This window comes from Ambystoma mexicanum, chromosome 9, assembly GCF_040938575.1.
Source record: "Ambystoma mexicanum isolate Mex_15411 chromosome 9, UKY_AmexF1_1, whole genome shotgun sequence".
Lineage (NCBI taxonomy): Eukaryota > Metazoa > Chordata > Amphibia > Caudata > Ambystomatidae > Ambystoma > Ambystoma mexicanum.
In genome coordinates, this window is record NC_090931.1 from 103,167,780 (window position 1) to 103,193,775 (window position 25,996).

General features: G+C 46.8%; 1 protein-coding gene across 1 annotated transcript in view; it reads left to right on the plus strand.

Moving 5' to 3' along the window:
• DRD2 (dopamine receptor D2) overlaps nt 1-25,996 on the plus strand; it is a 947,704-nt gene that overhangs the window by 119,460 nt on the left and 802,248 nt on the right. The window contains exon 2 of the mRNA XM_069614238.1: nt 7,186-7,232. Coding sequence (XP_069470339.1) covers nt 7,186-7,232 — 47 coding nt within the window. The remainder of the gene's footprint in view (nt 1-7,185; nt 7,233-25,996) is intronic.

Here is a 25,996-nt window from a genome sequence, read left to right on the forward strand (position 1 = left end):
AGTGCCAGTGGTGGTGTTGAGGGCACAGGAGGGACAGCAGCACAGGGTGCCCAGACTGTGGCCTGATGAGGTGGCTTTTGAGGGTGGTGTGCCTCCCTGCTGACCGTTGGTGGGGCCACTGACCACTGGTGTGGTGAGAACAGCAGACACAGGCATCCTTGATGTGCCACTTGCAGCGGTGGCTGGTGATGGTGGGGTGGCTGATGCAGCTTACGGTGGTGGGGTTGAGACAGGTATTTTTGTGCCGGTGGCCCTGCCCTTCTGACTGGGCCTGCTGACAAGGGGTGTGGACTTAGCAGGTCAAGCTACAGATGTTGACGGTCCAGGTTTGTTGCCGTCTGTGGATGGTGTGCCTGTTGGGAAGAGATGAATATGCTGTTAGTCGTCTGGGAGCCATTTCTGAGGGCTTGTATTACACTCACGCAACATTCTGTGTGTCCTTCTCTATTCATGTGGACTCATTGAGGTCCTGGGCCTAATGTGTGCTGCTGCATGTAAGTGTTAGGAGTGCAGATTGCCTGTTGGCACGCCAAGTTGCATTTTAGTTGTGTGTGTGGTGGGCTGATGATTCATGTCATGGACTTCCTTGGTACTCATGGGTGCTTCTCATGTGTCCATGTGTGGCGCTGTGCATTTTTGCTACGGTGCTTGCGCATGGCTATATCTACCTCCATCCCCTGATGTGTGTGTGTGTAATCTGCCCATTTGCTGTGTCTGACATGTGTTGGGCCAGTTCACTTGGACAATAAGTGTTTGAGTACTTGAGGGATGCATGCATTTGGACACACTATTTGCATTTACATAGGGTTTGTTGTATTTACCACCTTCGCCATGGGTCCCAGCGCCTGCCTCTCCCATCCCACCCCCTCAATGCCCTCCATGTGCAGGATGGAGCAGCATTTCCCCTCCCAGGGAATGAGGCTGAGGGGTGCCACTGTCCCTCTTCCTGTGGCAGCCATCTCCCTCCTGTGCTGGGAGATGAGGTTCTGGACCCTCAGCTGCGGATCATGCCAGTGCTTCTGGCATTCCCTCTCTGTATGCGTGACAGTCCCCACAGCTGCCACCCTCTCAACCACCTCTTGCCATGTGGCAGTCTTTCTTTGCCGACTGGTCTTTCTGTGGCCAGCCCCAAAGAGTGTCTATGAGTGCAGCACCTCAGTGTCAACCAGTGGAGTCCGCTCGGCCCAAGTGAATATGGGTTTGTGCTGCAGATGTCAGGGACTTGTGTCCTTTGGCTACCAGACATGCTTGGCACCTCCTGTAGCAACGGATGGCAGTTGCAAGTGGTGGATTCAAAGTGGATTGAGTGTTTATAGATGGCCGCCGGCGTGCTTCCCATGTTGGTGGTGATGCTAATTCCGGCGCCAATAATTCAAGCAGTTTTGTTGCTAGTATCGGTATTACCGGCACCTTTCTACAGTAATCCCGGCAGATTGATTCAGATGCCACTAATACGTCACACCGCTATCGCCGTTTCCGACAGCGGTGTGTTCATGCGTCCGAGGACTTGTAATTCACCAGTATTTCCAGCAGTCACCCTACCAGAGCTTAATACCACCACGCTGGAACACCAGCGTTTTACCACCAAACTCGTAATGAGCCTCATTGTCCAACTTTAAACACAACGGGCTGCTGGAAGAAGCATGCAAGGAATTCAGTCCTGCATGGCTCCTTTATCCACAGGGCAATACAATTGGGAAGAAACAGACATATACTCAACCATTGGGAAAAAGTGCTCATCACAGGTGCAGTAAAGTGACATTTCAAGCAAAGCCTTTTTATTCACCCAGTGTATTGCATGAAAAGTGTAATGCGTCCCAACACGTCCGCATGTTGTGCCCAGTAAGTGGGATCTGTTATGAAAAAAAAACAGTGATGCTGTTTAAAGAAATTACAAAACGTAAGCTTCAAAGGCACACAGTTTTTCCCACATACAGTGGTGTTACATTTCCAATGTTTCAGGCAGCCTTTAGTTTTTCCATCTACAATGTGTATTAGCATCTTCCTGGCCGCCACATCCAAATGATTTCCTGTATTGATTCATCTGATTATTATTACAGTATTTTTCAGCATGGAACTAGCTACAGGAAGCACCAGAGCAATTTACAATCATAGGATTTCTGTCCAACCAGAATAAGAATAGCGCCCTGCACCAGCGACCTGAGACCAAAACATTGGGCATCATTATAAGGATGGCGGTCTGGAAATAAGGGTGCCGGTAGTAACGTGCCGGCACCCTTTCCGGACCACCATATTACAACTATGCCGGTAGGGCCCACACATCCCCTGGCAGGCCTGACCTGCCCGGTTTTCAAGCCCCTACCATGGTTGTCATGGAAGCACTGACACCATTAGGAACGGTGCCTGTGCTTCTGTAACCCCATTCCCATGGAGTCGTATGAGACTCCATGGGAATGGGGAGTAACCGTTACTGCCGCCGTTGTGATATCCCGGTGGTACCAGGATATCAGGTGGTGCTACAGCTGTTATTTATTTTTGTTTTATTTTTTATTTATTTATAATGCGCAAAAGCCTGCAGGCAACAGGGTGCATACAACCAGACAGGAACAACAATAAGGAAGATGGGATAACAGGGTGCTCATCTCAATTTGGTAATCATTTATCTGAATAATAATGTTTTATGTTTCTTTCTGAAAAGTAGGTCGTTTGATTCCAATCGTGAGGGGGAAGGTGATCCATTCCATAGTTGAGCTGCGGCAAAGGAGCGTGCAAGCCCATTTGCTCTTTTAGCACTGATGTGTCCATGTGTGAACAAGCCTTGCGCTTCCGATCTCAACGGGCGGCCCGGTTTGTATGCACTTCTGTGACCTTTCAAGTAAGCCGGGGCCTCTCTGTATATGCAACGGTGCACAATGGTCAGCGATTTGAAAGAGATACGTTCCTCCAGGGCTAACCAATGGAGTGACTTTTGACCTTCAGTGATGTTCTCCCTTCTAGTTTTGCGTCTGATGGTTCTCACCGTTTCCTTTTTGTATGGTCTAGCATTGCCGGATGCAGCACTTACTGGATCCTACCAGCAAGGCATTGCCATAATCTAGTAGTGAGGGAATTGTGTCCCTTGCAATGATGGAACCGTTATTTATTTATTTATTTATTTATTTATTTCATTCAGGCATGGTCTAATAGACTCAAGTAGTCTCTGATAGTATTGGCAATTTTTCTTCATATATGCCACATGTGCTTCAGCACCCAGTGACGACTCTAGATATACACCTAGTGTTTTAATTGTTACGGGGATGCTGGAAACTCACCACCTACCGGCAGGTTTTCCAGCAACCCGGTAATGAGGGACAATATTTTCAGAGGTTAGTGCATCTTTTCACAGCCTCCGTGCTGTGTTAGCATTCAACAGTGGGTCAATCAGAGTTACCTAGACCTCCTTATGCCTACTGCTATTAGAACAAGACACAATGTTTTAGGACTAACCTTATTAGCTGCAGCAATGGTGAGCAGACACATAAGAATTGCCCTGAAACCCTTATCTCTCTGGTATTCTTGACAAGGAAGACACAAGTCGCAGGGAAACCCTCTGGGGAATAAAACCTTGATGGTTCTGTTGACTGCTGTTCTTGTTGTTGTGGTATTCTGCACAGATGGGATGAAATTCTCCTTCACTGCCTAACACTGGGATTGTGGTGTGGATTGCTGTGTAACGTCAGAGAGGGTACGCCTCAGAGATCACGTTTCGTAACAAGCACAATATTTAAGTCAGAGACTCTGGGACGGGGTCGTGGAAGACACAATTCTTGGCTATGGTAATCGATGAGCGTCTTGCTAATGTAGTAGCAACGCATTGTTGCCCATGGTAACGGCTCCCGTGTAGATTTCCCCAGAATCCGAGCCAATGCAGAAGGCAGCGCAGCATTGACAGAGCACGTTGTAGTCCAGACAGCTAGATTGTCACTTGGCGCTGCCGGCGCCATGTTGGATGGGGACACAGTAACGCTGTGGATTCATTGCCATCTAAGCCTCAAGGATTGCTGCTGATTGCTACACATGACACTCATAAAGGGAAAAAATATAGAAATGTTCCCTAAGCCTCCATGGTGCAATGTCCAATTGTGTTCTAGTTGTGCATCATGCTTGACAGTGTCAGAAGGCAGAGCAGCGATGGCAGAGCATGTTGTAGTCCAGACAGCTAGACTGTCACTTAGCGCTGCCGGCGCCATGTTGGATGAGGAAACAGTAACGCTGTGGATTCATCGCCATCTATGCATCAAGGATTGCTGCTGATTGCCACACATGACACTTATAAAGGAAAAAAATATAGAAATGTTCCCTAAGCCTCCATGGTGCAATGTCCAATTGTGTTCTAGTTGTGCATCATGCTTGACAGTGTCTTGCTGACTCGAAAACAAAGTTGCAAATACAAAAATGTGTTACTACTGCAAGAATGGTTACATTACCACTGTTGGCGCAGTGCATCTCTTGCTCAATAATGGTACCAAATATCTGTGCTCAGACATCCTAAGTTGCAATAGATATGGCATGTGTCCTTATTCATTCAGGGCTCTAAAACATTGTGCCCATTGTGTATGTGAGCTGTCATCTTCTGGCATTGTCAATACAGTTAAATGGTTAGACCTCGAAAAGCCTAGATTCAAAGTAGGCCATAGTGTATCATACATCCTTTATCTACGTCCAGAACAGCATGTTTCAGTTTCAGAATGTTGAGGTACTTGAGCTCCCCCTTTCAGTACTGTCAGCGGCAGGTTCTGCAATGCGTACCCATCCTGTGTCAAGTGTTGACCAACCCGTGTTTCTGTTATGTGGTTTGGCGAGTGTACGATGAGAGGCTAGAGAATGCAAGTGCAGTGGGAGAGTAGTTGTGTGCGAGAGCGAGGGAGGGGAAGGAGAGATAGAAGAGGGATGGAGCAGAACATTGAAAGGTAGAAAGAAGTGAAAGGCAAGAATTGGTGAGGGAGCGGAGAGAGAAATGGAGAGGAACGGAAGAAAAGGCAGAGTAAATATATGAGCAAAAAAGAGAAGCGAGAGTAGGAGACATTTGAAAACAAGGAACAAAGATAGAAAGTGGCAAGACAATGTGAAGTATTAGACAGCTATGCAGAAGAAAGACAGTGCAAAGGGAAGCACAGTTGGCAACAATCAGAGGCAAGCTTTAGGCCTTATTAAGGCAAGTGATATTTTCACTATCTAATGTGTTATTTATCTCTTTGGATATTTGACTGCATGGACGACAAAGAAAGTAGTGCATCGAGTCATCATCCCATTTAATCCAACTCACAATTAAGAAGTATTTTAAAAAGTCAGTGCGATTTAAGGTATCAAGGTTTCACCATTACCACCTCACTCATCAAATTGGGAATTACATTGGGTTGGATGGACCTTTTATTGTTTCTGGATGGTTCTCTTTTTTATAGTTTTTACCTAAATAAAGTTATTTTTAAAATAAAATTATTATAGCCTCCACAGTTTGGACGACCAACTGGAGACCCACGAGAAACCTCCAGAGAAACAAGGAAGAGCAGCTGAGTGAGACCACCCACCAAGGTGTCACCCTCCCTCATGTGAGCTGAGTGAGAGGCAGTCAGGTTTCTACACATGAACTCCAGTGAACGATGCATTGTAGGTGCCTGCAGCAGTGTGCAGCATAGGCATGGCCCGTGATGAAGGGTGCATAAGGAGCCAGTTGTGGCATTTAGGCATAGAAGGCATGGCGTGGCTGGGGTTACCTTTGGCAATCTGTGCAGCATGGGGGTATGTCAGTTTGCATGCCAGAGTGCTGTGTCTGGTTACCACATGTGCTTGGTTGCATGAATGCATGCGGCTTCGTATGCATGTCTGGGTTCTTGGTATCTGGTGACATGGATTTTTGATTCTTCCTACACGTGTCTGGTTGCACAAATTCTGAAGCCATGGTATGTCTTGGTGTACCCTCAGTTTCCGAGTACAACCTAGGAACTGAGGAACTGAGGAGACCGCCTGATGTGCCTGGCATGAGGTGTGCAGAGTGACATGAGTGTTTTGTTGACAGTGGAATGTTGCATGTTTCTTGTCTCACATCTTGTGAGGATGGTTGGAGGTGTTGGTGGTGCCTGAGAGAAAGATTGTCTAGACCAACATGTTTTTTGTCACTCCCATGGGGCGGGTTCAGTATCTCTCTGGACTTCTGGGTTTGTTGGATTGGTCTGCTCAAGTCAACAGTAAATTTTCAGTGGCTGTGTTGTTTTCCCCTTTTTCTCCCCACCATGGGGGCCCATGTACCTAGTGTGGTATCCAGCTGTGTTACCTGCATAGGGGATTTCCAGGTGTGCGAGAACGAGCTATGTGTGTTATGTGTTGTTGGTTGTTCTAGCAGTTGACAGGTGGCTTTTGTTTGGCTGTGATCAGGAAGGAAGGAGATGTTCTGTCCAAGCATTTCTAGTCTGATTGCTCCAGATCACTTGTGCCGCACACTGAGCTATCCTGTGCTATAGGGATTGTGTGAAATGTGGTGGTATGTCTGGCTGCATGAAAGATTGGTGGATCAGGTTACCCTATGTGTTTGGTGACACGGTTGCATGCAACTTCTTATGCCTGACTGGGGTCCTTGGTGTTTGGTTACACAAATGCTTTTACTTCCTGTTTATGGTCTACTAGCAATCCAATAATGTAGGTACATTTGTTTTGCATCTGTCTGAATGACAACTGAGAAGAGTGTTAGTGCTTGGTCTGGGTGAATGTTCTGAGAGTGATACTTGGGGCCTGAGTTGGAAAGGATGAGGGTGGTTGGTGGGTGGTCTCTGGTGTATGTAGTTTAAAATGAAGAATCCTGGGAAATTCGGTAGGAGGCTCAGGGCTATCATGTCCCCTTAACAGGGGTCTGCAACCTGCAACTCCCCAGTTGATCCAGACAACAACTCCCATGATCCCTCACTGTTGACTATGCTGGCTACGACTGATAGGAGTTGTAGTCCAAAACATCTGGATAGGCAAAGGTTGCTGATGACTGCCTTAGAACAATAGTTCATATTTTAGTTGCAACGCATTGGCCAAATGTTATGTTTGAGTCCGAGTTTTAGCATCTCCTCAACAAAGACATTAGAGAATTTATAGTACACATTTTATGTTTAACTAAAGTTTGTGATCCTGAGAATTTTACTGTGGAAACCAAACTATGCCCTAACTGGTCTTACAGCTTTGCCTATATCTTTTTCTACACAGATGCAGAGAACATCCAATTCTTTCAAGAGGACCTTTTTGGAAAGACAGTAAGTGATGCACATTTGAAGCACAATGACTTTGGAAGGTGTTTGTCTCTCTTTGTTGCAATGTGTTTTTTTTGTGTTTGCCCTTTGAAATCCTTTCCAGTCACTGTGTGCTTCACACACTAGCAACCGCAAAATGGGTCTGCTCTAAAGTTCAGTTGGTTCTGCTAATATGGGAGCTACGATACAGTGAGAAAGTGCATCTCGTGAAGTGTCCAGAGACAAATAATTAATTAGCAAATACACGCATTTTATATTGTATCGGGTAACTTCAGCAGAGGCCAGGGCAGACTTTCGAGAAGGAAGCCACACTCTCTCTTTCCTGGAGGTCCTTTGCCCAGTGGTCAAGCCAGGGTTTACTGACGGGTACCTAGAAGATATAATTCAAATAACTGCCCCCTTGGATTGACTGAGACATAAAGTCATGTTACCCACCCAAAAAGGGTCACCGCTGTACTTTCAAGACACCTAACAAATGAAACTGGCCTCATTCCCAGTCGGGTGGTAACCCTGCTGGGGCTACTGCCGGGTTGTCGCTAGACTCTGAATAATTTACCAGTGCCTGACATTCCAGTGTCACTGGGAGATTACAACCCCAGCGGCCCAAGAAGTCAGGTGCCAATAAATTGTAAGTCCCCATTCCCATAGAGTCCAATAGAACTCTATAGGAGTAGGGACCACAGAAGCACCTGCCCCATTGCTTCCATGACGGTCTGCCTACCGTGGCCGATGTGCCCGACAGGCTCAGATATGTCGGGCACAGCGGCTCCGACAGGCAGACCTGTAGTATGGCAGTCTGGAAACAATGGTGCTGGTAAGCTTACCAGTCCAGATACAACGGTGCCGGTAAGATTACCAGTCCAGAAACAACGGTGCCGGTAAGCTTACCAGTCCAGAAACAACGGTGCCGGTAAGCGTGAGCTGTGTGATAAGGAAAATTGTTGGTAGTCATTGTTTAACAGGGGCATGCAGCTTATTGTTGTGTGTGATGAGAGAAAAGATTGGACGTGCTACAAAAAGCAAAAGTCATTTTGCATATCTAACAAGCAGACATTAAAAAAATGGCATCATTGTAAATGGGCTGGTGCGTTAAAGCGAGGTGTGAAAGCACGGTGTCATGCTTTGACGGCTTCATTTGCCACTTTGCCCCATTTTGGAGCGGCAATGAGGCAGATTAGTGAACATATGATAGGATCTCCTTCATGCTGACCTCCTCCTTCTCACCAGTGCATTTCATTTTACGCCTGCATGGAATGTTCATGAAGAAATCACAGATTATCAGAAAAGTACACATAGAGTCTTCAGGCATCGAATTTCCCAACATTTTAGATTTTTCTGGCCACAGTCCAGTACTTTTTCCTCAGTAGTGTGGTAGAGTGCATACAGAAAGACGCTGAGGCAAAGAGGAGCTTTAAACACGATGAAAGGCAAACACATGCCATGGGCTGCACAGAGGAGGCTGCAGAACCGGAGCCTTTGCACAGAGGCGGTGAGTCATTCGGTGACATTTACTGTACTACTGGAATCAGCAAATATTAGCGAGGACGCTGTGACGGCCGGCCACGGCAAACAAGGGCAGGCAATATTCCATAATAGTCTTTCGCATTTTTTCACTCTCCACTGATGTGTAGAACACTACTATTGAAATATACAAATAAAGGTGACGGTGGAATTCTGAATTTGCCTCGATAGGAATATTGTCATATGGGTTTGAACCAATAAATAATAAATAGCGCTACCAGCTGGCAGTCGGATATGTAGATTGTGTAAGAGGGCTGAGAAAGAGACACTGCAACAGATAGGGCCCGATTAATAGAAAATGGCGCATTGATCCCACAAATGCTACGCGCCGACAATGACTATGCGCGGCCCGTCGCGCAGAATGAAATTTGCATGCCGGACATATTCATGGAATTACCTGGGCAGAATCACCTCATGTGCAGACTGGGTGAGGAACGCCCACGAGACGCCCACACGCAAAGCCACTACAGTCATGGAGAGGGTCTTCTGCGCACCCTTCTGACACAAATCAATGTACCCCGACAAGACCACCTGCGAACCCCCACAATCAAGCAATCACCCCGGCGGGGGTGGGTGGGGTGGGGCCCACCGGAACCACACGCAGCGCCCTATCAACATGCGGAGCACTGAAGGCAAAAGTCATCATTTACCAGTAAATATGCATGTGAACCCTCGCAATCCTCTGCTGCACCCTGGTACGATGCTTACACGCACCCCAAAGTCCGATCGGAACCCCAATTGCGTGCATGCACCCCATAATCCGACTAGCGATTTTACCTTCATGCAGCTAATCCCATGGGCAAGTGCCAGTATGCTTGCCTTCGGGTGGCAGATAGTATGAGGGCTTTGCGTGGGCTTCCATGATTACGCGTTGCTCCGTGCAAATGTGGGCGTACAATACGTTTTTCCCCTTTGCCTGAGTTCCGCCCCTTCCCAGCCCTCTGTGAAAGCCCATGCCCTGCGTGGTGTCTCGTACAAGGCACTCGGCTGCTGGAGAATCATGCCGGGCCGGCGCGAAATCCATGCAAGTCTAGGAATCGACGAACAGGGATTTGTTTGCAGAATGGCACGGAAATCCCAGATTTTACATGCAAATAATTCCATGAATCAGGGCCTTAGTTTTGAAATGTGAAACACTTGTTTCATACATACGCCTTCAGTGGTCTTTTCAGATAATGTGTGGCAACTGTTGTTAACGACCAAGCATATGGCACTATTGATTACGTTGGATGCATTTTTAAATTAGATGTTTGACAAATTGGGCAGTATTTCTGCCCAAACCAAATTATTATTAGGTTTAGAAAATTAGTTTTAGTGATTACTTGATTGAGAGGATGGAGGGCGAGTCTTGGGAGGATAGCTCAGGGGCAATGTGCTCGCCTTGGTAGCAAGAGGACACTGAGCACCACAGGTTCGATCCCTGAGTCCGCACTTAGAAATCTCTGGATATTAAGCACATTATAAGTATCTTAGTCTTACAGTTTTACTTATAAAAATGTATGGCTACATTTTAGATTGAGATAAAGTTGGGTATTTTATTCTTTTAACACAGGTATGTGTTTTGTATTATGTGTTATCTTTTTTTTGTTTTGAATTCATTGATGAATGCATTTTGTGAACGTTTTTAATATAAAATGGGAACACAATTAGTACATAAATACATACATAAATGGGTTGAGCAAATCTGGTTGTGCATGGGTAAGTCCTACGTGCTACCCTCTTCGAGATGTACAGAGGGACATCCTCAGGGCTAATGGATTGTGTTGTGTATTAGGTATGTGGGCTTTATATAGTGTGACCCGAGCTAGGAGGCAACAGAGGACTGTACATTAGTTGAGAGTAACATATGAGGAACAGCCATGAGGTTACAATATGTGGCACCAGCTACTGCAGCCACGTGGGCGTGTTGTGATGAGAAAATGAAAGGAGCTCAGCTGGCAGCTAGGCATCGACTGAAGGGTAAGGTCTTGGTCTCCTTCCTGAAATGCAGGAGCACTGGAAGTGTCCAGAGTGGTACCGGTTTGTTGCACCATTCGAACACAATTCACATCTTTATTCAAGCGCTATTGGTTCCTACCTGGGTTCGCTCGTGATGCCTCAGGAAAGGTTGGCAAGGTTCTGGGATTGGCAAAAAAGGAGATGTCATTAGCTACAGATGCTTATCAGTCCTAAGTAGGAATGTTAGTGCTGGGTCAACATGCTCACAGATTCACAGAATCACCAGATTCTGTTTGCATGGTTTTGTTCCTTTACACTCTTCAAACATTTCAAGAGATTCACCCGGGAAAAGTGTGAGGTCATCCTGGGGTAAAAATGAGGGCCTTGGAAGGGAAGGCTGGCTGCTTTCATTTCCAAAAGGGGGCTACCATACTACTGTAATGAGGCCTTGCATTAACCCAAAAGGGAGTGGGACATGTTAACTTTGTGGCATGTAAAACATTTTACTATTTTCTAAGTTACTCTTTGTGTACCATTGGGAAGATGAAGACCATGGGAGTATTGAGGAATTGGAAGAGGCACAGGTGTCTTTATGGGTTGGGGGGTGCACCGGGCTGGTTTGTACCCCGTAAAGTGGCCTGAAAATGTTCCCAGGTGACCAAACATTTAGTTGGTTGACCTACAAAAAGTCACATGTCACTTTTGGGGAAGTTGTCCATTCTAGTTTATAACTTCTGCCTTTGTGAAATTCAGTGGGACATTTTTGAAGACATATGGTTCTAATGCTCACCCCTTGTACAATATGAAACGACTTTCCAAAAGTGTCAGGCAGTAAGAGGTAAGAGGATACAGGAAGGAACCCTATGTAGAAGATGAAGTGGCAATGCCACCGTCATTAAGGCAGTGGCATAATGACGCTGAGCTCTTTCTGCCTCTACAACACTCTGGAGAAGGAGGAGGTCTTGGCTATGAAGCATTTAACAATATGGAGACATTGAATCAGATTCCCAAACATTTGAACTGAAGCAAATCAGAGATGCTCCTGGACCTCTCTGATCTGAACCTGCTGCCTTGTACCTAATTCTCAAAGCCTAAAACCGGAGCATATTGGCGATGCCCAGAGAATCTGAGATGCCATGAGCTTCTCGGAGATGCTGCAAACATGTCCAGATTTGTTCCAATCCAATTTTATCCTTTGTGGATCAAGGTTAAGGGAGCAGGTACACATCAGAAATGCTCTCTCTGGTGCATCTCTTATTTGCTCCAATGCAAATCTTTGAGAATCAGGCTCAGGACTGTTGTCAGGGCACACACCCCATAATATCACATACTCTGTAAGTTTTTATAATCAGAAACCTCGAAGCTGATCTTTAATCTTATTTACATTCATTGAAATGTGGCTTCGTAATGAAAATCACCAGGGATGTTATGTGGTTCCCTTGCTACCCAGGTGGTCTCCTTTGCAAACCCTAAAAAAAGAAAATGTTTTATTTTTTTATTTATTTTTACAAACCAAAGCTCCTGGTTCTGTGGCCAGCACCATGTGGCTCTTTGTTTCTTGGTGGCTGGCCTTCTTCCTCAAGCCTCTTAAAAAAAGAGGGGGTTCCACACATGTAACAGTGATTCTACATAAGAAGGAATAGGAATAGTAAGTCATTTGTCTTTCTGGAATGCCTAACAATAATTGCTAGACTCATTAAAGGTTTATTTTAGGCGCGTTTCAGGGGTTGAGCCACTGATTTAGTCTGTTCTTAAACACCTCAAATTCACAATGCAGACAAAAACGTCCAAAAAGCATTTAGAGTAGAATAAGCATCCATTTCGGACTATGTGTTTTGCTTTTCACAGGTTGCAGTTATAGCATGTTTCTTTCTGCCGTTGTCTCTGTTACGTTCATCACAAGACATTCCATATCGGTGTCCTCAGTCACTTGGCAAAATCCTTGTGCCTAAAAGCTTGTGTACAGCAGAGAAATGTTTGACCATAGCACATAGTGACCTCTGATTTCATTGTGCCACAATGTTTGTTTGTTTGTTTTATTATTTATAATGCGCGAGGGTACACAGGGGTATCAAGGTGCAGCCTTTACAAGAATTTGCAAAGCTTGGTTACAGGTCATGGAATATACAGTGAGACAGAAAGGTACACAGATGTTATATACATAGCAACAAAGTAAATGGATATTATATACATATGAACAAGAGGGCACACGTGGTTACATTGTGTGCAGGTAGCATGAGAAGGGACAGCTTGGCAATGGAGTAACTTTGGTGGCCTAGGTTTTCAGCCATGAAACTACCTTGGATCGGAGATTCTGGTAGGGCAAGTCCGCTCTGAGATTGGGTGGTAAAGAGATCCACCGTTTGGCTGCTTTCACTGGCACGCTGTTGCCCCCTATGGTAGCATGTTTAAAATTAGGGACGGAGAGGCAGTCTTTGTAAGCTGTTCTGGTGGGTCTCAGAGATGACTGTCTATGGAATCTGTTAATCAGGTAGGTAGGGGCAGCATTATTTAGGGATTTGTAGGTGAGCGATGCAGTTTTTAGGAGAATTTTGTCGTTGATGGAAAGCCAGTTATTCTGTTGACTAAGTCCTGAGATATGCACTTTTCTGGAGATGCCCAAAGCCGCCCTGAGAGCATTATTCTGCAGAGTTTAGTGGTAGCCTTGGAGGATCCCAGATAGAGGGCGTTGCAATAGTCCAGGCGGGACAATATGAGGGCTCTAGCGAGAGTGAGGCAGCTAGTGTCAGACAGATATGGTTTAGCTGTGCGGATCAGTTTGCACATATAGGCCGTGGAGGAGGCCAGGGAGCTCACCTGTCTTCTGAAAGAGAAGTTAGAGTCCAGGTAAAAGCCCAAGGTTTTGAACTCTTGTCCAACTTTGATGTTGTTGCCATCAATCATGAAGGAGTTGTAAGCAGGGCCAAGTTTCTTTGGACTGGACGTAGTGCCTAGGATGATAAGTTCCGTTTTATCATCATTCAGGCATAGTCCATGTATGGCCATCCATGCCTGGATGATGATGTACACTCTATTCAGCAAGGCCAAATCCTTTCCATAATCTCCAGAAAGCGGAAGGAGGATCTGGGTATCATCTGCATAGTTAGTGTAGGTGATACCGAAATGATCCAGATCATCGAAGAGGGGCTTGGTGAATATGTTGTACAGATTGGGGGAGACACAGGAGCCCTGTGGGATGCCACAGGTGATTGGTCTGGGGTCAGCCGCCGCTGTGGGTGAGAAGACCCTCATGGTTCTGCCGTTGAGAAAGGAGGTGATCCAAGTGATGGCCTCAGTAGAGAAATGGGCTGATGTGTGGAGATGTGTGCAGAGGACAGAGTGATCGACCAGGTCGAAAGCTGCAGACAGATCGAGGAGGAGGAGTAGGGCAACTTGGCCGTTGTCCCTAAGCGTATCAATCTGAGCTTTCAGGTCAATGAGAGCAGTTTCAGTCCCATGTTGAGGGCGGAACCCTGATTGTCTGGAACCTAGTAGATGGTGTTCTTCCAGGTACTTCTGAATTTGTACGTAGGAAACCTTGTCCAAGATTTTTAATAAAAAGGGAATGGTCGTAATAGGACCTAATAGGATTAATAAATGCTTAATTGTAATGTGTCTATCTTTCATATCTCCCTGGCATGCTGTTCAGGATGTTTGTTTGTATGTAGGAGGTAGCGATTGCACAGAGTACAGGATGCCGTGTGAGTGCACTGCTTTCCCTGTGCTACTCTACATTCTTTGATACACAGTTATGAATGCTCCCAATGGTATATATTTGCCAACCTCTGAAGCCTGAAAAGTAGATCCACGCAGGTTTCGCTTCCCCTGATGTCCCTTTGGGTGGGGTCAAATGACATTACTTCCTTGTCATCCGAGTTCAAGGGTTGTGCGATGTCACTTCCGCTACCCCAGGCGTTTTGGTGAAATCAACGTCCCTGAAAATCACCTGAAATAGGACACAGATTTCTTTAAATCACACACTTTATCATAAACATTACCTTGTGAGACGCTGATTCCTGGGCCACCTGTAAAGAACAGCAGTTAACACAGTTTTAAAAAGATGTGTTGTAAAGTCTTGACTGAACTAATTTAAGGAAAACTCTAACAATCTGAATTTTGGGTGGTCTATGGTCTCCCTAACATTTTGAGACTCATCTAAAAATGATAATGGGTCACCCAAAAAAAATCCTTTATGAGAGAGCACTCTGCCATTCACACCCGTGACTACAACAGACTCAGAAATGGGACATTGTTTTCTATTCTACGAGCAAGCGGCCAGTACAGCGCTACACATAGAATGAATGAATGGCCTATCTCTAGCGAGAATCCACTCATGCATTAGAAACAACAAAAATGTTTTACTCTTTTCAAAAATACCTAGGCCATCACGTTGCTACCCGCACCACCTGACTCGCTAGACGCCATCTGCCCCTCTCCTCCCCGCCATCTGATACAGCTGTACCACTTCTCTGTGCCCCTCTGTATCCCACCCCCATTTATATCTGTTCTGTTGTCGACTCTGAAAAGCTCTCCATTATCCAACTGTAAAGTATACTTCTGTAAAGTGCTCCGCTATGTATCTGCATTGTTTACCTTTGTAAAGTGCTCCGCTATGTATCTGCATTGTTTATCTCTGTAAAGCGCTCTGCTATGTATCTGCATTGTTTACCTCTGCAAAGCGCTCCGTTATGCATCTGTATTGTTTACCTCTGTAAAGCGCTCCATTATACATCTGTATTGTTTACCTCTGTAAAACACTCCGTTATGTATCTGTATTGTTTACCTCTGTAAAGCGCTCCGTTATGTATCTGTATTGTTTACCTCTGTAAAGTGCTCCGTTATGTATCTGTATTGTGTATCTGTATTGTTTACCTTTGTAAAGCGCTCCGTTATGTATCTGTATTTTTACCTCTGTAAAGCGCTCTGTTAAGTATCTGTATTGTTTACCTCTGTAAAGCACTCTGTTATGTATCTGTATTGTTTACCTCTGTAAAGCGCTCCTTTATATATCTGTATTGTTTACCTCTGTAAAGCGCTCTGCTATCTATCTGTATTGTTTACCTCTGTAAAGCACTCTGCTATGTACCTGTATTGTGTATCTGTATTGTTTACCTCTGTAAAGCACTCTGTTATGTATTTGTATTGTGTATCTGTATTGTTTACCTTTCTAAAGCGCTCTGCTATGTATCTGTACTGTTTACCTCTGTAAAGCGCTGCACTATGTATCTGTATTGTGTATCTGTATTGTTTACCTCTGTAACGTGCTCTGTTGTGTATCTGTATTGTGTATCTGTATTGTTTACCTCTGTAAAGCGCTCTGTCATGTATCTGTATTGTTTAGCTCTGTAAAGCGCTCTGTTATGTATCTGTATTGTGAATCTGTATTGTTTACCTCTGTAAAGCGCTCCGTTATCTATCTGTATTGTGTATCTGTATTGTTTACCTCTGTTAAACGCTCCATTATGTATCTATTTATGTATTAGTGTACTTAGGAACAATGCTGTGCGATGCCATAACTGTTTTGTCAAGGGGTGAAAGGTTGTGTGCCATCGCTTCCCATGATGTCACTTTGGGTGGGGTCAAATGACATTACTTCCTGTGATGTCATCCGAGTTCAAGGGTTGTGTGATGTCACTTGCGCTACCCCTGGTGTTTTGGTGAAATGAAGTCCCTGAAAATCACCTGAAATAGGACACAGATTTCTTTAAATCACACACTATATCATAAACATTATCCTGTGAGACGCTGATTCCTGGGCCACCTGTAAAGAACAGCAGTTAAAACCGTTTTAAAAAGATTTGTTGTAAAGTCTTGGCTGAACTAATTTAAGGAAAACTCTAACAATCTGAATTGTGGGTGGTCTATGGTCTCCCTAATGTTTTGAGACTCATCTAAAAATGATAAAGGGTCACCCAAAAAAATTCCTTTATGAGAGAGCACTCTGCCATTCACACCTGTGTCTAAAGCAGTCCCTGAAACCATGTCTCAGAAATGGGACATTGTTTTCTATTCTCCGAGCAAGCGGCCAGTAGAGCGCTACACATAGAATTAATAAATAGCCTATCTCTAGCGAGAATCCACTCATGCATTACAAACAACAACATTTTTACCCTTTTACAAATACCTAGGCCATCACGTTGCTACCCGCACCACCTGACTCGCTAGACGCCATCTGCCCCTCTCCTCCCCGCCATCTGATACAGCTGTACCACTTCTCTTTGCCCCTCTGTTTCCCACCCCCCATGTATATCTGTTCTGTTGTCGCCTCTGAAAAGCTCTCCATTATCCAACTGTAAAGTATACTTCTGAAAAGTGCTCTGCTATGTATTTGCATTGTTTACCTCTGTAAAGCGCTCCGTTATGCTTCTGTATTGTTTACCTCTGTAAAGCACTCTGCTATGTATCGGTATTGTTTACCTCTTCAAAGCGCTGCGCTATGTATCTGCATTGTGTATCTATATTGTTTACCTCTGTAAAGTGCTCTGTTGTGTATCTGTATTGTGTATCTGTATTGTTTACCTTTGTAAAGCGCTCCATTATGTATCTGCATTGTGTATCTGTATTTTTTACCTCTGTAAAGCGCTCCATCATGTATCTGTATTGTTTACCTCTGTAAAGCGCTCTGTTATGTATCTGTATTGTGTATCTGTATTGTTTACCTCTGTAAAGCACTCCGTTATGTATTTGTATTGTGTATCTGTATTGTCTACCTCTGTAAAGCGCTCTGTTATGTATCTGTATTTTTTTACCTCTGTAAAGCGCTCCGTTATGTATCTGTATTGTTTACCTCTGTAAAGCACTCTGTTATTTATCTGTATTGTTTACCTCTGTAAAGCGCTCCACTATATACCTGTATTGTTTACCTCTGTAAAACGCTCTGCTATGTATCTGTATTGTTTACCTCTGAAAAGCGCTCCGTTATGTATCTGTATTGTGTATCTGTATTGTTTACCTTTGTAAAGCTCTCTGCTATGTATCTGTATTGTTTACCTCTGTAAAGCACGGAGCTATGTATCTGTATTGTGTATCTGTATTGTTTACCTCTGTAAAGCGCTCTGTTGTGTATCTGTATTGTGTATCTGTATTGTTTACCTCTGTAAAGCGCTCCGTTATGTATCTGTATTGTGTATCTGTATTTTTTACCTCTGTAAAGCTCTCCATTCTGTATCTGTATTTCTTACCTCTGTAAAGCGCTCCATTATGTATCTGTATTTCTTACCTCTGTAAAGCGCTCCGTTATGTATATGTATTGTTGACCTCTGTAAAGCGCTCCGTCATGTATCTGTATTGTTTACCTCCGTAAAGCGCACTGTTGCTTCTCAAAGCTAGGTGAGTGGGCCTTCTCGATCTAGAAACATAAAAAGCCCCTTTTCTATTTCTAACTTGGCCAGTCTCTGCACGCCTGAAAATAGCTGTGTTTTCTTTTCTCCCCTTTGGTGTTTCGGCTCCACAGCGTTAGAACATGTTTAAAAGCTGGCAGCAAGGCAGGGATCCTTTACTGCAGAGCAAATAGAAGTAATTTGAAGGATGGGGAGGGGGGGAGGGGGGTAAACAGGAAACGTGACTGTCATCTGGGGTGGTGTTTGGTGGAAGAGGTTTTGGAGGTTTGTCTCTTCCCGCAACTTGTGAATGTATGTGTGACTGAATTTTGAAGGGGTGCGCCATATATATGTTCACGATTCTCTTGGTGACAGGGCAGTTCGAGCATACTTAATAGCTAACCTCCTTATGCATACTTGCATTCTGCAGGAAGCACAGAGGTACTGGCTGTTGGGGGTCGCCTGCCGTGTCCATCCGGCAGGCGCCCCCGGGGTGCTGCTTCCTCACAGCACCAAAAAGGCCCACTGATTCTTGGTGTTGGGGCCCTGGGCCGCCCGGTTGATTGGTCAGACACAAACTGTCGGCGGACCTCAGGGGGTCCGGCAGGTATCTCCCCCAAGCGCTGTTTAGCTTGGTCCTTCGATGGCATCGCCGGCAGGATGTGACTAGTGGCAAGCAGCCAGGGCCACTGCATTGGTAGGCAGGGTGGCTCGTGATTCGCTGGCGCTGTTCCGGGAGATAGTCACTTCTATGCTGGTTGGCCTTCCCTTCTGACTGTTGTAACAGTGTGCCAGTTCTTGCACGGCTGCCACCGCTGGGCTGGATTGGCGTCACAGGTGTGCGTTGGGACCGACAGAGCAGGTGCACCGCGATACCCGGTTTCTCGGAGTGGAGCCTCGATGAACATGAGGGTGAACGTCCTATTGTCGAGGTGTTGTGTTCCCTGTGGGTGCTGGTGCCGTAGCTCCGCTTGCTGTCCTGTGCACTCCCCACAGGTTGCGCCTTGGGACTGGCTGCTGGAGCACCTCTTATCTACCGTTGATGTCTCCATCACCGCCAGGCATCCGGGGACCTCGCTGGGACTCTGATTCTTGCTGCCACCACGACAGACACAGGCAGGGATGCCGCCATCGCCCTTCTTTGTTTGGGTGCTCGACCCTAGTAACAGTCACCGCCGAGGCTTATAATCGTGCTGGGGCTCTGGCAGGTGGTCGATCTGCTCTCACCAGGGCACTGCAGCAGTACTCCAGAACGGCGCACATTCTTGAGGTCACCGCTGAAGGGCCCAGAGTAGGGCTAGGGCTCTCCTCCCTGCCTCTCTGGACTGGGCACTGTGCTTCGAGTTCACCACCTGTCGGCCGAGGATCATGGCAGCCCGGTCCAGTTGCTGCTCCAGGTGGAAGCACCTCTTGGCCCTCACCATCTGTCCCGGATCATGCTGAGGGCCCTGTCGCCATGCTGGTGGGTAGAGCACACTGTTGTCGCTCCTTGAGTTGCCCTTGGTCTCGCAGGGCCAGCAGCTGTTATCTTGAGTTGCTCCGGCGGGGAGCACGCGCACATATACATGTCGCTTCGGCCCTGCGGAGGTGCAGCCGCAGTCACCCCAAGCGGTCTGGTGCCCTCCCCGGGGTGTTTTCATCCTCTCAGGCTCCTGACTGTAGCATCCCACTGGATGGATGCTTCGCCTTGGTCGACACACGTCCCTGGCCAATTGACGTCATCCTCTTCCCCAGGGAGGATTTTGCATCACCCTACCTGCCTTCAGGCATTGTTGCTGCACTCCAACTGCAGAAGTACCAAATGTACTTTTTTTTTAAAACCGATGTGTGCAGCCTTTACCTACTGTGGAGGGGCACAGAATGTTCTCACGGTATGACCGCCCAAACCACAGTGGCGTGCCACAAAACTTACAAAGTTAGAAGGTTGGTGATGTTTAAAGACATGCCACATTTAAGGCTTTAGATGAAGACGGCATCTCCTTCATGTTAACATAATTATTCAGGGTTCATCGTGGTGAAGATGGGTTCATCGTGGTGGAGATTGCAGATGCGGGGAGTGTGTCAGTGTGTATCCGCGCACAAGGAGAGCAGGATGTTTCTGTTTTATATGTATTTGACGCTAGGGGTTCCAGAGCTTCCTTCCATTGCCGTAGGTCCGGGATCAAAAGTCGTGCTCCAGCGGCCGCCTGGGGCTGCTTTATTCTTTTATCATGGGAGAGTGACTAGGCCCTCCCCTTTTGTTTCCCCCTGCTGGCGGGGCCTCTCCTTCTTGGGGGCGAATCAGTGGGTAATGACACTCTCCACTCTCTCTCGGGTGGCAGCATCCAGGCGCAGATGGGAGAGTCTCTGAACCTCCCTTCCCCTGCAGCGAAACACAGATACCTTGCACCGTGGTGCAAGAGAATGGAGCAGCAGCACTGCCGGTGCCCCTCTCCCCTCGCGGCAGACAAACCCGGGAATGGGAAATGTCGGCACCCCCAGCGGGAGCATGCACAGCCCACCTTGCTGCGGGCGTGTGCCACCATCGTCCAGGCACAGGGGCTGCAGCCCTGCCACATCAGGCGCTCCGTCCCCACATTTTTTTTTTCTTTTTTTTTTTTCGCCACGGCAGGCCCGGATTCTGGATGGGCTGCCGCTGGCAAAAGTTCCCTTTTGCAATTTTTTTCTCTTTTTTTTTTTTTGTTTTTTTTTTTAACATTGCTGCTCCTCCCCCTCCGTGGTGGATGTCACTTCACATCTTCTTTGCGGGGGGGGGGCCCGCACCTCCTCCCCATCGCGGGCTCTGACACCCGTTCCTCTTACTGTGGGCCGCGGCTGGAGCATGCAGGGCACATCCACCCATTGCGGCGGATGCTGCTCCTTTCCTCTTGGGAGCCGTACCTCTCCCGATCCCGGACGGGGGAGGGGCATCGCCTCCCCATCGCGGCCGACGCCGCGGGCACTTCTGCTCCCCGTGGGGCCAGCTTTCTCCCCTCAGGTGGGGGGGGCCACGCACGCGGCCGGCGCTGCAGCCCACACCTCCCCCACATGGGTGGGGCAGCGGCCGGCAACCTTCACTCCTTCGCGGGCCCCGTTGGAGTCGGGCCCGCCATCCTTTGTTTACCTGCAGCTCCTCTTCATGCGGCCGACGCCGCCTACGAGTCGGGCCGCCCCAGCTGTTCGGCGGCCCCCAGTAGATTCAGACACGCTACCTCCACACGGGGGCAGCCACATCTCCCCCGGGGCACAACCTTTCCTTCTCGCAGCGCAGCTGCCGAGTTGATCCGCCTCCGGCGGGGGACTGGCAGGCAGATCGCCAGCCTACCTCCTTTGCGGGCCCAGGTGGAGATGGGCCCGCACCATATCTTCTTCGGGGCACGCAGGGCCCCTCTCCTCGTCGCCATTGTTGGGGGTCGCCTGCCGTGTCCATCCGGCAGGCGCCCCCGGGGTGCTGCTTCCTCACAGCACCAAACAGGCCCAGCGCCTGTGGGAGTTTGGGGCCTGCCATGTCCATCCGGCAGGCCCCGTGGCGCTATGGGACACCAGCGCCGTCGGGGTGGGGGCACAGCCTGCCAGGCTCCTGACCATGCGGACCTAGGCCACCGTCCTGGCAAAGGGGTCCCATGGCAACAGGACCTGCAGGCCTGTGCCTCCACGGATAGGCCTACCGCCTACATAAATAAGTGAGACAAGGACTCAGACCAACCTCTCGTGGAGTCTGCAGCCGTTCTGTCTCACGTGCCTGCAGGGGCTCCCTTTATTCATCTTGGGCCATGACGCAGTCATGGCCCATCTTAAAGGGGCAACACACGTGAGAGGGACACATCCCCTTAAAGGGGCAATACACATGGGAGGGTCACACCTAACACTGGCTGCATGCACACAGTGTAAGCCCCAGTAATGCTCAAACTCCCCAATCCTCTAGAAGTGACGTGCTTGTTTGTTAATCACCCCTTTAATTTTCCTGTGACCGACACATCTTCCGGGGTCACTCACAGGGGAGTTGAATCCCTACAGCCCCTCCACCTGCATAGTTTCCGAGGGGCCGCCTTAGTACACATGCACCCCTCATTGCTTACCATTATCCCTGGGAAAAGCTGGGAAAAGCTGTCACGCTGCTGGTGCTTACAAGATATGTTGAACCCCATTATTGGCTGCATATGTAAAACATTATATGTTTTTCCTTAGCAAGCCTGGAAACGTTTACACTTGTAAACCCGTATTTTGATTGTTTTACTTTAGTGGTTGCACTCACCCTGGCAGAAGAAGGAGTGTGTTTAGCACACATCCAGTGGAAAGGTGTTCAGGCACAAGGCAGACTCTTAGGAAAAACATGTGGAACAGGGATACACCCATGACATAATATAGAAATACTAGCTGCTATTTCCAGCGTTGCCCAGCCTTTCATTCCCTCATAGGAACAGGTAACTGTGCAAAATTTGGTGCAGATTGGTGAAACAGTGTCGAATTGTATACGGAGCATACACAAAGTCACAAACCCACACCGAAATGTGCACTTTTGCTGAAATCTGGGGAAAGGGGTGTGGTGTCCAGATGTCATGTAGCCAGCAATGTCCAGAGGGTCATAATAGATGACTGTGCACAATGTGGTGCAGATTGGTGAAAGAGTGTGGAATTGTATAAGAAACATACGCAAAACCACAAGGACACAAGCCCACACCCAAATGTGCACTTTTGTTGGAATCCAGGGAAAGGGGTGGGGTTTCCAGAGGTCATGTAGACAGTAATGCCTGGAGGGTCCTAAAAGGTGACTGTGCAGAATTTGGTGCAGATTTGTGTGGAATTGTATAGGGAACATATGCAAAGCCACAAATGCCCACATTTTCACTTTTATATATATATATAGAAGATAAGCAAAAGTGAAGGGTGATGGCTGGAAGGTTTTGAATTACTCATAACAGCAGGCATTGCTCTGTGCATTCCATCGTTTTTCAGACTGGCAATTTGTTAGAGACAGGGAAGACATGGAAAATGCAGTGTAGTGCATTCTGGGGATGTGGGCAGATAGATCATTTCAGTTTTACCTATGTTACCATCCGGAAGTGGGTGCTTGTCCAGTGGCAGACAGCTGTGAGGGAGTTTGAGAGTTGGAATGAGAGTGAGGGTGAAAAAAGGGACCAGGAAGAACACATGGATGACAAAGGGATGAGGAAGAATGTGGTACTAATACAAATCCACTTGAGGAAGTGATGGCAGCCAGGAGAATAGCTCAAGTGCATCTGCTCGATTTGGGATCAGGATGATAGTGTAAGTCATGGATTAGATGCCTCAATCAAGTCACCTCAGTCCTCCGCCCCTCGAAAGCCCACTGGGTGACAGAATGCGGATTAAGCACCATAATAACTAACATTATTTACCAAGCTGTCTCAGGGCTGTCACAAGGTCTTTTGAGGCCCAAGCAAAAAATGTTGTGAGTCTCCCTAATGACTGTTTGCACCGGGAAAGCAGAGGCACTGCCATTAACAGGAGTCACAAGAAATATGGTTATTATATCGATTTTTATTACGACAGCAAATCAACTACAGCAAAGCTATGTTTCGCTACTGAAGAAAGGTTTATTCCAGACTACCCTTTTATCAAATGCATAAATATATATATGACAGCATGACGGTGTGCAGTGCATGATGCCAGCAAAACACACATCATACGCAGTGATAGGTAGATGATGTTCAGTGGTGGCTGGTGTGTTTTGAACTGTAGAGGCTTAAATGTTGGCCCCAATTATGTGGAATTGACAGAGCACAGTGAGGGAGCCCAAACACAACAAGGGATGCTTGAGAGGGTTTCATGCCCCTGAGAAAAGGGTTTGAACAATGTGTTAAAATAGTGCATTTTACTTCACTTTCTTTGAAAAATTGCGTACAAAGCAATTTGCAGTTTGTAATTGGTTTTGTATGATAGCACATGGAGAACCCAATAAATGCAAGTCACCAACCGTGCACAGAGAAATTTCCAATCCATTTAATTCCGCCTTTGCCTACAACATATGCCAGTATACAAACATTTTCATGCTGGTTGTTCCCATACATAGACACGCAGGCTACACCAATATATGCCAGTATTACCATATAAGGACTCCAGCCAGTACAAAATACATGCCACAGACAGTGTATTCAGACTGTACTGAAATGTCGCCTCTACTACTGCGCAACACAGTCACTGTGACTTTGGGGGCGCACAAAATACTCACTCTGACTCCCATTACTGCGCCATAAAAGATAAAGGCAATTTAGCCCTCCTCTTCTTACTTGCTCTACCTGCGGCCTTTGACTTAGTCAACCACAAAGTCCTCTGCAAACAACTGACATCAGCAGCCCACTTCTCTTCCAAAGCCACCACATGGATACAGTCCTTCCTCCATAACAGATTTATGAGTGTATTCGCACCGACTGCTTCAGCTGAGCCCACCCAAGTCACCTGCGGAATACCGCAGGGCTCTTGTGTCTCCCCCACATTATATAATATCTTTACCAAGCCACTTGTTGACAAACTACACAACTTGGGTGTCACCTACACCAACTATGCGGGTGACACCCAAATCCTCATCCCCATTACAGGTTGCAATGATACTGACACCAAACTACTCAATGAAATATACCAAACCATCCAGTCATAGATGGCTATCCACAACATCTGTCTTAACGATGATAAGACAGAGCTACTCCTTATTGGATCTCAGACTAAACTGAACAAACTAGATAACCAATTCAAATCCTTTATTATTGATGGCATTGATATTAAAGTCTCCAAGGAAGTTAAAACTCTTGGTATATATCTCGACTCCACCCTCACTCTTACTAGACAAGTTAATGCTACTGCCTCAGCAACAGCCTATACATCCAAACTGATCAACACCTGTAGACCCTTTCTGTCACCTGAAAGCTGCATTTCCCTGGCAAGAGCCCTCATATTACCTAAACTAGATCACTGTAATGCCCTGTATCTAGAAACCAACAGACGCAATGTGAAAAAATTACAAGTATTACAAAACAATACGTTGAGAACAGCCCTCAACATCCCTAGAGCCAACCATATCTCGTCAGCAAGACGTAATGTCCACTGGCTGCCAGTTCAGGATAGAATCACGTTTAAAACGTACATATAAGTGCCTATCCAATTCTGCACCTAAATATCTCGCCAAGAAATACACTAGAAATCAATCTGTCCGACCCGAGCTTCACACACACACACACACACTGTCCAAAGATCCCTAGATTCTAGTTAGAAAAAGGTGGGGGCTACAGTTTTCCATATTAGCTGCCAAACTATGGAATTCCATGCCCCTAACTCTTTTTGCAGAGCCATCTTTCTGGAGCTTCAGAAAAAAATGTGAAAACCTGGCTCTTTGCACAGGAGCGATAATGTTACCTCCAACTCACAACTGTATCGTTTTCATGTTTGATGCCTTGCTAATTGTAACACTCTGTATGAACTGAATCTTTTTAACATGTAATCTCAAGTAACGCACCCAGATACCCCTGGGTTAGGCACACCAGATAAATGCACAAATAAATAAATAGATAAATAAACAGAGCGGGGTTTGCGGGTTGTCCCCCGCTCTCCTTTGGTGTAGTAACTGGAGTTGGGTGTTGCAGGGGACTAGAAAGTTTATTAAAAAAAGAAAAGCACCCAGTGGCGTCAGCTCTGACCCACGTTAGTGGGAGGAACTTACGAGGCAGGGATAGCGGGGTGTAGGCGGCGCACACCGAAGTGTGATGCTGTTAAGGTAAGTGGGTTGGGGTTGTGGGGGGCTTTGGGAAGGGGAATGCGGGCCAGGGGACACGGGCAAAGATAACTCTCTGATCACTGCGCCACACCGTAATTGACGTTGACATTTTCGTCGGCGCAGTTACGGGTGGCGTAGTGATCACATAGATTCTATACAACTGCCATTGAGAATATTTTATTGGAAGTAGGAGTTGTCAAAGCACAGAGATATAGAGGCGGAACAGTCAGAGAGATGTGAGTCGAACCACGAAAGAGCTGAGG